Genomic DNA, 13,263 nt, shown 5'->3' on the forward strand with positions numbered 1-13,263 from the left:
ACCTGAGTCGAAGTTGGAGGCTTAATCGACTGAGCCACCCAGGCTCCCCTGGACCCACATTTTCTATTCCTAGCTTCCTTTCTGGTTTTTGTTTTGTTTTGTTTTTTGTTTTTATGCTTTCTATGATAGGTATGAGCTTTCCAATCGTGGAATTCTATGTTTGCGGTCCCCCAACATGCAGTGTTCTGAATAGATGGATGACTTGTATTTTCCAGGGAAGTCTGGTCCTCTAAATTTTGTGTCACAGATTCAGATGTCAAAAAAAAAAAAAAAAATTATCTTAGGGAAAGAGACTCAAAGATGTGCAGTAGCTACCATACAATATAGCCTGGCAATTTTACTTGTAGGTGTATATTCAAAATAATGAAAACACGAATCCACATAAAAACTTGCGCACGAACGTTCATAGCGGCATTCTTTATAATAGCCCCAAAGTGGAAACAACCTAAATGTCCATCAACTGATGAAAGGATAAACAAAATCTTGCATCTACTATCTTAAAAAAATTGAAAATGCAGACATATGAACTCTACAAAACATATGAAAGTGATCCGTTTTCTGCAAGATATACCAAAAACCTGTTTTCTGGCAGCAGAGTAGTCTCTGATTAATGTACTTCTTTACCTGATGGCAGACTTCCAAGAGGCAGGACATACAAGCTGCCAGTCTTCTAAAGGCCTGGAAATTGAGACTGTTGCTTCCCTGTATTTTATTGGTCAAAGCAGTCACAGGCCAGCCCAGATTCAAGGGTCAAGAAATAGGCTCTGCCCTTGGTAGTGCAACAGCATGTGAGTCCAGGAAGAGAAGAATTGGAGATAAGCTATCATAAAGATAGAATTGGTTGGGAACTAGGAAACAGATGTAAAATGTCAGAAGCCACCAACAACTAAAGAGCAACTTACATTTAATAGTTTAAAGTTAACCTACAGTTAAATTCAGGTAATATACACTACAGTCATGCACATACTTATGTGATGCAGAGTGTACTTATGTCTCTTGACTTTGGGCTTAGGCATATCTATTATTTATCTATTGTTGCATACCAAAGGCCTCATCTCATTTAATCACTAACTACATTTGAAAGAGCTGCTTACACCTCCCTTCTTGAAATTTTCTTTATTGCCTTTCTCTTGCTTTCTATTGGTTTCCCTCCGACTTCATTGCTACTCCTTTTTAAAAAAAATTTTTTTTAAGTTTATTTATTATTTTATTTTATTTTATTTTTTGAGAGAGAGAGAGCACACATGTGCAAGTGGGAGAGGGGCAGAAAGAGAAAGAAAGAGAGAGAGAGAGAATCTCAAGCAGGCTCTGTACTGCCAGCGCAGAGCCCAACGTGGGTCTTGGGCTCCCAAACTGTGAGATCATGACCTCAGAAAAGATCAAGAGACCAACTCTTAACTGACTGAGCCACCCAGGTGCCTCTCATTGCTATTCCTTCTTAGTCTCCTTGCTCAATCATCTTTCTTTTTCCAACTTCTACATTCTGCAAAATCGCATGCTTTGGCCTCCAGCCTCCTCTCTTCTCCATCTTTACTTACTCCTTAGGTGATCTCATCCTGACGGCTTTCAGTTCCATGCACAGACCGATGACTCCAAAATTTGTGTCTCTCAACTCGACAGCTCCCTAGAACAACAGGTAATACATTTAAGTGCCTAAGCAAAATCTTCATTGTATGCTTACTGGGTGTCAGAAATTTAACATCCCCAAGGTGAAACTCTTGATTCTTCTTCAGCTCCACCTCAAGAATTTTCTACCTAGTTTCTTTGTTGCTACTCCTGATGCCCCTTCAGTTTATTCTCTGCACAGCAACATGAGTATCCCTTTCAATCACAAACACATTCCTGACACTCCTCTGCTCTCTCTCCTTGGGTCTTCTCATTTATGAGAATAACATCCAAATTTCTTATCTTGGTGTATAATGCCTTACAGATTCCAGCCTTTCTCCAGCCTCATTCCTGCTTAATTTCATTCATTAACTATGCGCCTGTCATGTTGGCTTCCCTGTCACTCTGCTGCAAGGTCTTTGTTCTTGTCCATTCCTCTACCTGGAATACTTTTTCTTCAAATACATGCAGGGTCTGTTCCCTCCCTTCTATTGTGGTTTCTGCTCCCAAGTACTTCTGGCTCTAAGAGGGTTTTCCCTGGCTTTCGCACCTGAAATAGCACATTTTCCCTGCTCTATCCCATTATTCATTATTATTTTTTCTACAGACCATTCATTGTTACAGAAAGCAAAGAATATATTACTTTTATCTTCTGTTCCTTTTTCTAGAGTGTATGTTCCATGAGGACAGAAATTTTGTCTGTTTCATTCACTGCTGTATCTTCAGCTCTCCGAAGTTTCTGGTACGTAGAGGGATGTACTACATAAGTATTATTTGAGTGAGTGAACAGCCACTTATTGAACAAATGAGGAGAGAGAGTTTTAAAGGAGAAGAGGAGGAAGAACAGAGACATTCTGTGAGCAGGGGACAATGCCAGAGACAAGCAAGCCCAGAATAAGATAAGGTGTTTTAGGCAATGGCAGGAATAATACAAATTCCTGACATTTACTAGGTTATCTAAAGCCAAGAATGGGGATGCCTGGGTGGCTCAGTCGGTTAAGCGTCCAAATTTGGCTCAGGTTATGATCTATGGTTTATGAGTTTGAGCCCCGTGTCAGGCTCTGTTTTGACAGCTCAGAGCCTGGAGCCTGGTTCAGATTCTGTCTCCCTCTCTCTCTGCCCCTCTTGCTCATGCTCTCTCTCTCTCACTCGAAAATAAATAAGCATTAAAAAAAATTTTTAAGTCAAGAATGACTCTAGAGACTTTGCACATGTTAGTTTATTTAATTCCCCCAGAAAGAATGATTTGAGAAATACTACCATCTCCATTTACACATGAGGAAACTAAGCATAGGAAGGTTAAGAAACTAGCCTAAAGTCACAGTTCATAAATGGTAGAACCAGAATTCAAACAGGCTGGGTATCTCCAGAGTCTTACTCTCCGCCACTATATTACACAGCCTCTCAGAAGAGGCAAGTATGAGGTCACTGAATTTACATTTCGCTTCCTTCACAAAATTGCCCAGAGTTAATCCTACGTATAGTCTTGGTGTCTTTCCTACAGGTATTGCAGAAGAAATACATCTAATTTTGCAAAACTCTTCTGCCGATTGGCATGTCCTTGCTAGAATCTCTGACTTTGTTGCCTGTTCATAGGAGTTGTGATTGCATATGATATGAAGAGATTCAATTAGTACTTGACAGGGATGCTGGAAATTTGGCCTATAATTACTTCCAGTCTGTAGTTATAGTAGCTCTGTGAGTTTGAGAATAGTCCTATCACCTCTCAGAGTTTGCATTTAATTCTCTGAAAAATGAGGGGGAGAGGACGAGGAGGAAATAAATTCAATGATACCTCTCAGCTCTAAAATCCTGATCACATTGACTTCCAGTCAGGCAAAAAGATTTCTGGGCCTTTTCCCTCCAAAGCTCTCCAACTGAGGTGGCTCAGTTGGTTAAGCATTCAGGTCTTGATCTCTCTCTCTCTCTCTCTCTCTCTCTTTTAAGTTTATTTATTTATTTGGAGATGAGAGAGAGAGAAAGAGAGACAAAGAGAGAAAACAAGCAGGGGAGGGGCAGAGAGACACGTCTCCCATATAGGGCTTGATCCCATGAACCATAAGATCATGACCTGAGCTGAAATCAAGAGTCAGATGCTTAACTAACTGAGCCACCCAGGTGCCCCTAAGTTTTGATCTCTTGAGCCCCACGATGGGCTCCATGCTGGGCATGAAGCCTACTTTATAAGGTTTTTTTAATGTTTAAGTTTAATGTTTATTTATTTTTGAGTAAGAGAGAGAGAGAGACAGAGAGACAGAGACAGAGCATGAGCGGGGGAGGGGAAAAGAGAGAGGGAGACACAAAATCTGAAGCAGGCTCCGGGCTCCAAGCTGTCAGCACAGAGCCAGATGCAGGGCTTGAACTCAGAAACCATGAGATCATGACTTGAGCCAAAGTCAGACACTTTATGCTTGCTTTACCGACTGAGCCACCCAGGCTCCCAAGGAAGCCTACTTTAAAAAAACAAACAAACAAATAAAAAAACACAAAGGCGAAAGGTCCTCGGTTGGCAACACCACTCTATGATGATCCTTATCTACAGTAAACCTGCAGGTTGCTCTGCCTTCTCATGGGCCCTGTTAGGAAATCAACCTCCTTTTGGAATAGAACTTTCTACATCAGTTGCTTAAAAGCAGATGGAAAGTAAATTTACCTAATTCCAGGGAAGCAAGCCAACACTGCAAAATGGATGATTTCTGTTTTCTGTTTTCCTTCCCAGTCAAAGCCCGTGCCAGCTGGCTAGTCAGGTAAATTCCTCCCTCAGATTCAATTTATATTCTGCTTTAACTGCTCATTTTCTCCCACTTCGGTCCCTCAAAGTGATGTGTTCTCCCCTTGTACTTTCTCTAAACACAGAAGGCCCCCAGTGGATGATACTATATAATCTGTACCTGGTGAAACAGAAAATGCTTTTATTCCCTTTTCTTTCCATTTACTTTAGCTGTAATCTATGTTCTTTCCTAGTGCATGAAGTAGTCACAAATTTATGTTCATAGGTACAGTGTATTTCACTTGTGGAGCATGTCAAAACAGAAAACTAATTTGTGTTGAGTAATCTGCAAAGCCATTTTTTTTTTTTTTTATTTAAAAAAAAATTTTTTTTTTCAACGTCTTTTATTTATTTATTTTTGGGACAGAGAGAAACAGAGCATGAACGGGGGAGGGGCAGAGAGAGAGGGAGACACAGCATCGGAAACAGGCTCCAGGCTCTGAGCCATCAGCCCAGAGCCTGACGCGGGGCTGGAACTCACAGACCGCGAGATCGTGACCTGGCTGAAGTCGGACGCTTAACCGACTGCGCCACCCAGGCGCCCCAGCAAAGCCAATTTTTGATAAAACAATTTAAAGATTTCAAAACAGAGATGACTAGGAACATATTTAACATATCGATGAACTATAAACAGACAGTGTGGGAAGGTGATATGATTTGAAGACCGAGGGTTCAAATCCCAGCTATTCCACTCGATATTGTGTGACCTAGGGCAAGCCACTTGCCTCTCAGTGCCTCAAATTTTACTTATCTGTAAAGTAGGGACAATATTACTTACATCAAAGGGCTGTTGTGTGGACATACCTAAGTGTCCTGGAAAAAGTTGACATCTAACAGATAGATGTTAATGGTAGAGAAACAAAGATGTCTATGGGGACAGTGGGAAGAACAGATAAGGCATCAATGAGTTCAGCTTTCACTTTCTTTTCCTTGACAGGAAAATCCCACAGTAGTTAAGAACAAGCTGTTCGGGTGCCTGGGTGGCTCAGTGGGTTAAGCGTCTGACTTTGGTTCAGGTCATGAACTCACATTTCGTGGGTTCGAGCCCCACACTGGCTCTATGCTGATCACTCAGAGCCTGGAGCCTGCTTTGGATTCTGTGTCTCCCTCTCTTTCTGTCCCTCCCCTGCTCGTACTCTGTTTCTTTCTCTCTCAAAAATAAATAAAGATTAAAAAAAAACAAAAAAAAAATGAACACCCTTTGGAACTATGTTGTCAGGATTCAAGTTCCAGCACTGTCACTTATAAGCTATATGATCTCAGGCAAGTTATTTAATCTCTCTGTGCCTCATCTGTAAAATGGGGATGATAATAGTAACCCTACCTCATAGAGTTGTTAAGATTAAGAGAGTTAATACATGTAAAGTATTTAAAACAGTGCCTGGACAGAATAAACATTTATACGTATTAGTGTGATGGTTAATTTTATGTCAGTGTGACTTGGCCAGGGTACCCAGATATTTGACCAAACATCTGTCTAGATGTCTCTGCGGAGGTACTTATAGATGGGATTAACATTTAATTTGTAGATTGAGTAAAGCAGATTCTTCTCCATAAGGTGGGTGGGCCTCATCCAATCAGTTAAAGGTCTTAAGAAAAAAAGACTGACATCACCTAAGGAAGCAGGAATTCTGCCTCCAGACTGCCCTGGGACTTGTGCTACAAGATTATTTCTTCCCTGGGTCTCTGCACTCTGCTGCAGGACCTCTGTACTTGCCTTTTCTTCTGCCTTGAATACTTTTCCTTCAAATATATCCATGGTCTGCTCCCTCCCTTCAGATTTGGACTTGCCAGCCCTCATATGGTGAGCCAGTTTCTTAAATCTCAATCTCTCTCTCTCTCTCTCTCTCGCTCTCGCTCTCGCTTGCTCCCTCCCCACACACACCACATACACACACATACATAGCACACACATGCACCTTATTGGTTCTGTTTCTTTGGAGAGCCCTAATACAGTTAGCAATTATTATTTTTGTTTGCAGCAGGAAGTGATACTCTATACTGGTCCTTCAATAAGAGCACAGCAATCAATAATCAAATGGCAAATCTTCACTTTAATCCTCCCAGTTCTGAAGATTTAAGAAAAGTAGGAGGAGAAAAGGTTTGCCCTTTAAATATAAAAGGCAAGGAAGCAAGGAGGCAAGATTGTTCATGGCAGGTTTAGAAAATGATGTGTTTGGGTGGACTAAGGGTCCACTTAAGGAATTAGTGGGTCATAAGTTTGAGGAAGGAAAGCCTGAATACCAGCCTTAGAAGCTCAGGATTTTTCCCCCTACTGGCAATGAGGAGCTACTGAAGCTTTGTGAAAATGGCAATTAGATAAAAATACATATCAATGGTGTAGGATTATTTAGGAGGAGGGAGCAATCAGGGAAAGAGAGAACAGGTAGAAAATATTATGTAACCTTGCATTATGCAGTTATCTACAGTTTATCACCAAAGAGCATTAAGCATCTGTTTCCTTACTGTTTTCATTGAGTCACATTTTCAGTCATATGGTAGTCCCTCATGTGAGCAGGCTGATGTCCCTCTCTTGATCCCCTTCCTTTTATTCCTGTGCTGTAACTCTGCTCTCTTCCCAGGTCCCATCTTCCTGACTGTTCCCTAGTCTATGCAAAAGTAGGGATAGGGAACCCCATTTTTGTTTTTCTTTGTGACCTGGGGAGAGCTTTCCTGGTTTCAACCTAGGAGCTGGAGTGTCAATTCCTATTTTCTTTATATTAAAGCATCTTCAAGAAAACCAATGTCTTTTGCTTTCTTTCTATAGCATAACCATTATATGCTCTTAGTTTATTTGAGTTTTAAAAACTTCTTCTGGAGGGTCTTTGTATATAAAATCTAGATCACCCAAAGCCAAAGTAACTTTTTAAGTCGTAAATGCTAACCCTGGTTTTAAAGTCTATATTTAACACTGCCAGAGAAAGAAACACAGTTGGGTACTTTCCCAGGGTATGCTAATGAGCTGAAAAAAGAATACTTTCCTTTCTGCTATTGGTAGAGAAACTGACCAATAGAAGAGCAGTTCAGCACCTACACCCACTCTGTAGCAAGTAAGGAGGTGTGTTTGTTCATGCCAATAACTCATGCTTTTGGTTGCCTGACAACCAGTGACAAGTGTGCCTTTCATCATCTCTTACAATGTTACCTTGAGATTCTGAACTTTAATCTAAATGAGACTCAGAAAAGAGGAATGAGCTTAGAAAATTAGATACCATTTCTATAGGTTATAGGCATACACACTTCTGATTACAGATTTTGAAGACAATGGCAGTTTTTCTTAATACTGCGTGCATTTTTCTGTTTATCCACTTGTATAAAGCTGGTTATTTGCACATTCAGTCCATGCCACTGACAAGAAATGTATTGAATATTCTTTATGAGGATTACAAGGGGATTTTTGGCCTGTTTTAGACATATCTGAATGACAGTACATTAGCAGATGTTACTTACCAGTAAACACTGAGTTTTAGATTCTTGAAGTTATAATTTTCACTGTGTTATTCTGTACCATTTCCCACAGCTAGAAGGGTGTCATATTACTTTGTTTATATGTTGCTTAATAGGTGGACCAAGTGTTTTCATTGTTATTATTATTATTATTATTATTAATATTTAGCCTAGCTGTTTATAGACTCCTCCAATGCACTGTAAAATCTTCAGAGTAAGAACAGTGTTTATTTTTATGGGACACTTACATTCTCTACCTAATTTAATTCTTGCAGCAATTATGTAAGTTGGCCAGGAGAGGTTATATTTAGTGCTATTTTATATCTGATTAAACAGAGGCACAGTGAAGTTAGCTACTTATCTGAGGCCACACACTAGTCAAAAGCAATGTTGGAGTCCAGGCTCCAGACCTAAGCAAGGTACATTTTCTTTGATTCCAAAACACCTCTCAGGAGTCAGAAATTTGTTTTTTCTTTCTTATTATTTCTAGGTAGACTTGTATAACATTCAGCAACTGAATAATTCCTGACTTAAAAGAGAGACAGAGACAGAAAGGAGAATGTGAGCCACAAGAGTCCTAGGATAATATTTAGAAAACGACATACTTTCTAATTGTAGCATTCATTATACTTAGGTGCATGTGTACTGTCTACTCTCCTTCCTCCCAATTTTCATAAGAGGAGAGATCATGTTCACATTGTTCAGTCCTTGGTATAAACCTAACATACATAGTACTTGATGTACAGAAGGAATTTCACAAACAGTTATTGAAAAGCTTAACACTAAAAATTGCCCAAGAAAAACAGAACCAAATGATTTTAATTTTTTTTTTTTCAACGTTTATTTATTTTTGGGACAGAGAGAGACAGAGCATGAACGGGGGAGGTGCAGAGAGAGAGGGAGACACAGAATCGGAAACAGGCTCCAGGCTCTGAGCCATTAGCCCAGAGCCCGACGCGGGGCTCGAACTCACAAACCGTGAGATCGTGACCTGGCTGAAGTCAGACGCTTAACCGACTGCGCCACCCAGGCGCCCCTAGAACCAAATGATTTTAAATCAGAGCTGCTATCTGTATCAGTTGGGATAGGCTGATACGTTCAATTAGCTCCAGATGCAGTAACAATAATATCAGTGGCTTAAAATGATGAAGGTTTGTTTCACGCTCATGCTCTTTGGCCATCATGGAGCAGAATTATGCTCTTCATAGTCACTCAGGGATCCAGCTTGAAGGAGCAGACATGATCTAGAACAGTGTTGGTGGCAAAGACAGACAGAAGTGGCCCTGGAGGGTCTTGCAGAAGAATATCAAATGTTCCAACTAAGAAACACCATCACCTCCACTTAAATATTCATTGACCTGGACTAGTCACAGGTACCCCAGCTTCCCATAGCATCACCTACTTAGGGGCCAGAAGCTGCCTAGGTGGTGGAGAGCAGGAAATACTTGGCAAATGGTGCTAACAACTACCAGATTTCATTTCCTTGATTCTGAGCTTTTGTGATTGAAATAATAAAGTACAATTTTGTTTATGAGCTTTCCTACATTTATAAAATATACTTTTCCTCATAACAGCCCTTTATAAGAAAGATGCATAGTGAAATTAAATACTTAAATAAGGTCAATAGAAAAGTCAGAGGTGGAAATAGAAAGATAATTCAAATCTCTATACCACTGGTACTATTTTTAATTTTAATTTTAATTTAAAATTTTTAAATGTTTATTTATTTTTGAGAGAGAGAGAAAGAGTGTGAGCAGGGAAGGGGCAGAGAGGGAGGGAGACCCAGAATCCAAAGCAGGCTCCAGGCTCTGAGCTGTTAGCACAGAGCCGGATGTGGGGCTCAAACTCATGAAACACAAGATCAGTCATGAAACACAAGATCATGACCTGAGCCAAAGTTGGACGCTTAACTGACTGAGCCACCCAGGCACCCCTCGATACAACTGGTACCAGATGAAGCTTACTTATTCCATATCTGTGGAGATAAATTACACATGGGGAAAAAAAAGCAACAGTTATATTTTATTCCAAAATAAAATCATTGCTGCAAGTTTTAATTGGGTCCAAAGACAAAACTTAAAAATTCTTTATGTCAGTGTTTTGGATATCATTCTGGTGATACAGAGAAGGGACATCTGGGCTAGCAATTCTGGATTGAACAGGCTGCACTGTGGAAAAATACATCCCAGTACTCCTGGCCCCTTTTAGGCATGAGGCCAAAAGTAGCATACAGATACTTACCTGAAAAATTGCTGATTCTGAAGTAGGAGAAGAATAGTGTTTTCCCTTTACTGTCCTAGGTTCTCTGGCTGGGGACCTAAAAATTAAACTGGCAAAAGATAAATTACAAGGAAAAAAAAAGTTGTTTTGTTTTGTTTTTCTGATTGAGGTGGTTTTAATTCCTTAGCAACTCTAGCAAATCAAAACTTAAGTCTGTACTGCCTGAAGGTTAAGAAATAAAAACCTAAGGACAACCAATCACAAACAGCAAATTAAACTCCCCCAAGTAAAGTAGTTGCTTAAGCTAGAGCCAGATAATTTTCTTGCTTTGCTTTCCTCTCTTATCTATGAAATCTTGTCTCTAGCTCCTATTGTTGGAGCACTCCTAACCACTTCTTGTCCGGAGCTCCAGAATTCCAATTGATTTTTGCTCGAATAAACTCTTAAAATGCTTAATATGTATCAGTTTACCTTTTAACAGTTCCACGTTGGTGGTTCATTAGCCCAAATCTCAAAAGGCTTACTCAAGACTCATCCGTCCTCACTTGATATTTTATAAGCCCCCTTGCCACCCACTTACCCAAAGCCTCATGACCCATCTTGGGTCTAATTTCCTGATAGTTGCTACTATCAACCAGTTCACTTCCTTAAAATATAAAGTGAAATACAAAGGAACTCAACTTGATTCTTTTGGACATTATGAAATGATCCCTCATGCCGAGTACATGTACATTTGTACTACATTTAGCTATGCTTCGGAGATTCAAACAGCAGAAGTTTATAATTCAAAGGAACTACTGGCTTTATTTGTTATCAATTGTGGTAAGATATGGAATGGTATGGTTTTCAAATGTAATTCCAAGGACTGCAATAACATCAAACATATGCATATTCTTCAGGGCAGCCTAACTGATCTTGTTTATCACATGACTGTGGATTATAGAGTATTACAGTAAAAAGGATATAGCAAAGTCATGATGTTCTCAAATGCTGGGCATGCAGTCTGCAAGAGCTTAAAAAGAAGGTCAAAAAGCCAAGCAAATTCAAAACGTGTTAGACTTCCAAACTTAAAATTTCCCAAGTCGACAGTTCTTGTTGTTGCCCAAAATGTTCACATTTGTGAGTGTGAAGTCTTTCATTATCTGGTCCAAATGTTTGAGATATTGCAATACATGATACTACATTTATTGCTGAACAGTCAAAGTAACTTCATTGTATTTAAACCTCGGCCACCCCTGGGGCACCTGGGTGGCTCAGTCAGTTTAGCGGTGGACTTCGGCTCAGGTCATGATCTCACCGTTCTTGAGTTTGAGCCTTGCATTGGCTCACTGTTTTCAGCGCAGAGCCCGCTTTGGATCCTCTGTCCCCCTCTCTCTGCCCCTCCCCTTCCTGCCTCTTGCGCATCCACGCGCACTCTCTCTCTCTCTCTCTCTCAAAAATAAACATAAAAAAAATTAAACCTCAGCCACCAAAATGCTCCATCCCCATAAAAGGCCATCATCAAAAGACATGCACTAGAATGTACATAGTAGTGCTATATGTAATAGCTCCAAACTGGAAACTACCCTAACATCTGTCAAAAGAATGAATTCATCAATTGTGGTATATTCACAGAATGGCATAAAATGAATAATCTACAACTACATGCAATAATATGGAAGAATCTCATAAATATAAAGTTTAATAAAGAAGCCAAACACAAGAGAATGCAAACTTTATGATTTTATATGTCAAGTACAAAGACAGGCAAAACTAAGTCTATGTTGTTGGCAGGATAGACAATGACTAGAAGGCAGTATGATAGGGTCCCTGCATGTTAATAATGTTCTCTTCTTTTATCTTTGTTGGATAGCATACCAAGTTGTGTTCAGATTGTGAAAATTCATAGAATTGTATACACAGCTTGGAGTGTGTGTACTTTCTGTTAAAAAGTTAACAAAAGAAAGAAAATTCCAGGAAGCCCATGAAAACTGAATTTCGGCCCAACATAATAATCCTCAATGTCATTACTAGAATTTGTGGGCCACCAATGAATCACTCTGTAAACAGAGTATTCAATGAACTGGATTCAGAACAATTGCCCAGGAGCAGGATACCTGATATGTCAAAACAAGCTAATAGTTTACCTTTGAAATCTCCGATCTCTCTGCTTTTCTCTACCTTCAGTGATATCACCATAGTGTAAGCCAGATGAATCTCATCTGAGACGGTCTCCTAAACAGTTTCCCCAATAGCCTATTCTGCTTGTTCTCTACACATTAAGGAAAGTGATGTAAAGTCTAAACTAGATCCTTTTACTTCTGCTTAAAAGGCCTCAATAGAATCCCAGTAAATTGAAAATGTAATGACAACTCTAAGGTGCATGGTCTGGCCTGTGGCTATATCACCCAACTCATGTCATGCTGCTCTCCCCCTCCCTCTTCCTAGAGCCACACTGGCCTTCTTTCTGTTCTTCCAAAACGTCAAAATGTAGGACCTCACATCTTTGTGCTGCTCTCTTCTCTGCCCAGAACAATCATCACTTTTCAGATTCCTTGGTTGATTGATTTCCTTCTCACCCTTCAAGTCTCTGTTTAGATGGCTTCTTATAAAGTTCTCCTATAACAACCCTATCTAATATCAACCTCGTATTTATTCTCTATATCCACACTTTGTCTATTTCCGTCCTTGACGTGATTATTGTTTTATTTGCTTGTTTACCTGTTGTTGCTGTTTTTCCTTTTCCTCATTAGACTGTAAATTCTGTGAAGGCAGAAATCATGTCTATTTGTGTCAGGATTGTAGCGCCAATGCCTAGCACAGTGCTTGGCAAACAAAAGGTCCTCCATAAACATGGAAATACTTGTCAAATGAATGAATCGACATTCCCAAGGGATCACAAGACGCCTGTTCAGTCATGAAGAACATTGCTCTGTGAGTTTTCCAAAGAATAGCAGTATAACCAGATGCCTTTCAAGCCTCCTTGCCCAGACAAACTGTTGGCATTCGTTCTCGGTTTCCAGTTGTCACAACTACCGCTGCCTTGCCACAAGAGACACGCACCCCTCCTCGACCAGCTGACTGACTTACCCCATCTCCGGATCCCACCCAAGGCCCAGGCGCCCCCTCATTGGCCCGAGTGTCAAGGCCTTCGAGAGGGCGGGATGTCATTGCGAGCCCTACTGGCCCAAGTCGACGTCGCTCAACCGAGCGCTGCTAAAAGTCAGCCAAACCAAATTGTA

At 40.2% G+C, this 13,263-nt stretch overlaps 2 protein-coding genes across 4 annotated transcripts in view; both read right to left on the reverse strand.

Annotated features, from left to right (window-relative positions):
• The window catches only part of LOC112858060 (putative E3 ubiquitin-protein ligase HERC6), a 114,093-nt gene extending 112,473 nt beyond the window's left edge, over positions 1–1,620 (reverse strand). For all 3 annotated transcript variants that reach the window (XM_086704604.1, XM_025921394.2, XM_086704605.1), the window contains exon 1: positions 1,539–1,620. The gene's annotated coding sequence lies outside the window, so the exon portion shown is untranslated. The remainder of the gene's footprint in view (positions 1–1,538) is intronic.
• Positions 1,257–13,213, reverse strand: LOC147581890 (uncharacterized). Its single transcript, XM_086704607.1, has 3 exons — positions 12,743–13,213; positions 10,064–10,151; positions 1,257–1,624 (listed from the first exon to the last, which is right to left on the reverse strand). Exons 1-3 carry the CDS (start codon positions 12,874–12,876, stop codon positions 1,535–1,537), a joined length of 312 nt encoding a protein of 103 aa, XP_086560733.1. The 5' UTR covers positions 12,877–13,213; the 3' UTR covers positions 1,257–1,534.
• Positions 13,214–13,263: the final 50 nt, after the last annotated feature.

Source organism: Puma concolor, chromosome B1 (genome assembly GCF_028749965.1).
Source record: "Puma concolor isolate L17-30 chromosome B1, mPumCon1.1.hap2, whole genome shotgun sequence".
Classification (NCBI taxonomy): Eukaryota; Metazoa; Chordata; class Mammalia; order Carnivora; family Felidae; genus Puma; species Puma concolor.

What these genes read in the sequence shown, in the direction of transcription:
- LOC147581890 (XM_086704607.1), bottom strand. Translation starts at nt 12,876, where the DNA reads ATGTTTATGGAGGACCTTTTGTTTGCCAAGCACTGTGCTAGGCATTGG. An exon ending in AGGAAAAACAGCAACAACAG is followed by an intron (nt 10,152 to 12,742) that starts GTAAACAAGCAA and finishes ATCTTTTGCCAG; the next exon opens with TTTAATTTTTAGGTCCCCAG. An exon ending in CAGAATCAGCAATTTTTCAG is followed by an intron (nt 1,625 to 10,063) that starts GTAAGTATCTGT and finishes CTGTTGTTCTAG; the next exon opens with GGAGCTGTCGAGTTGAGAGA.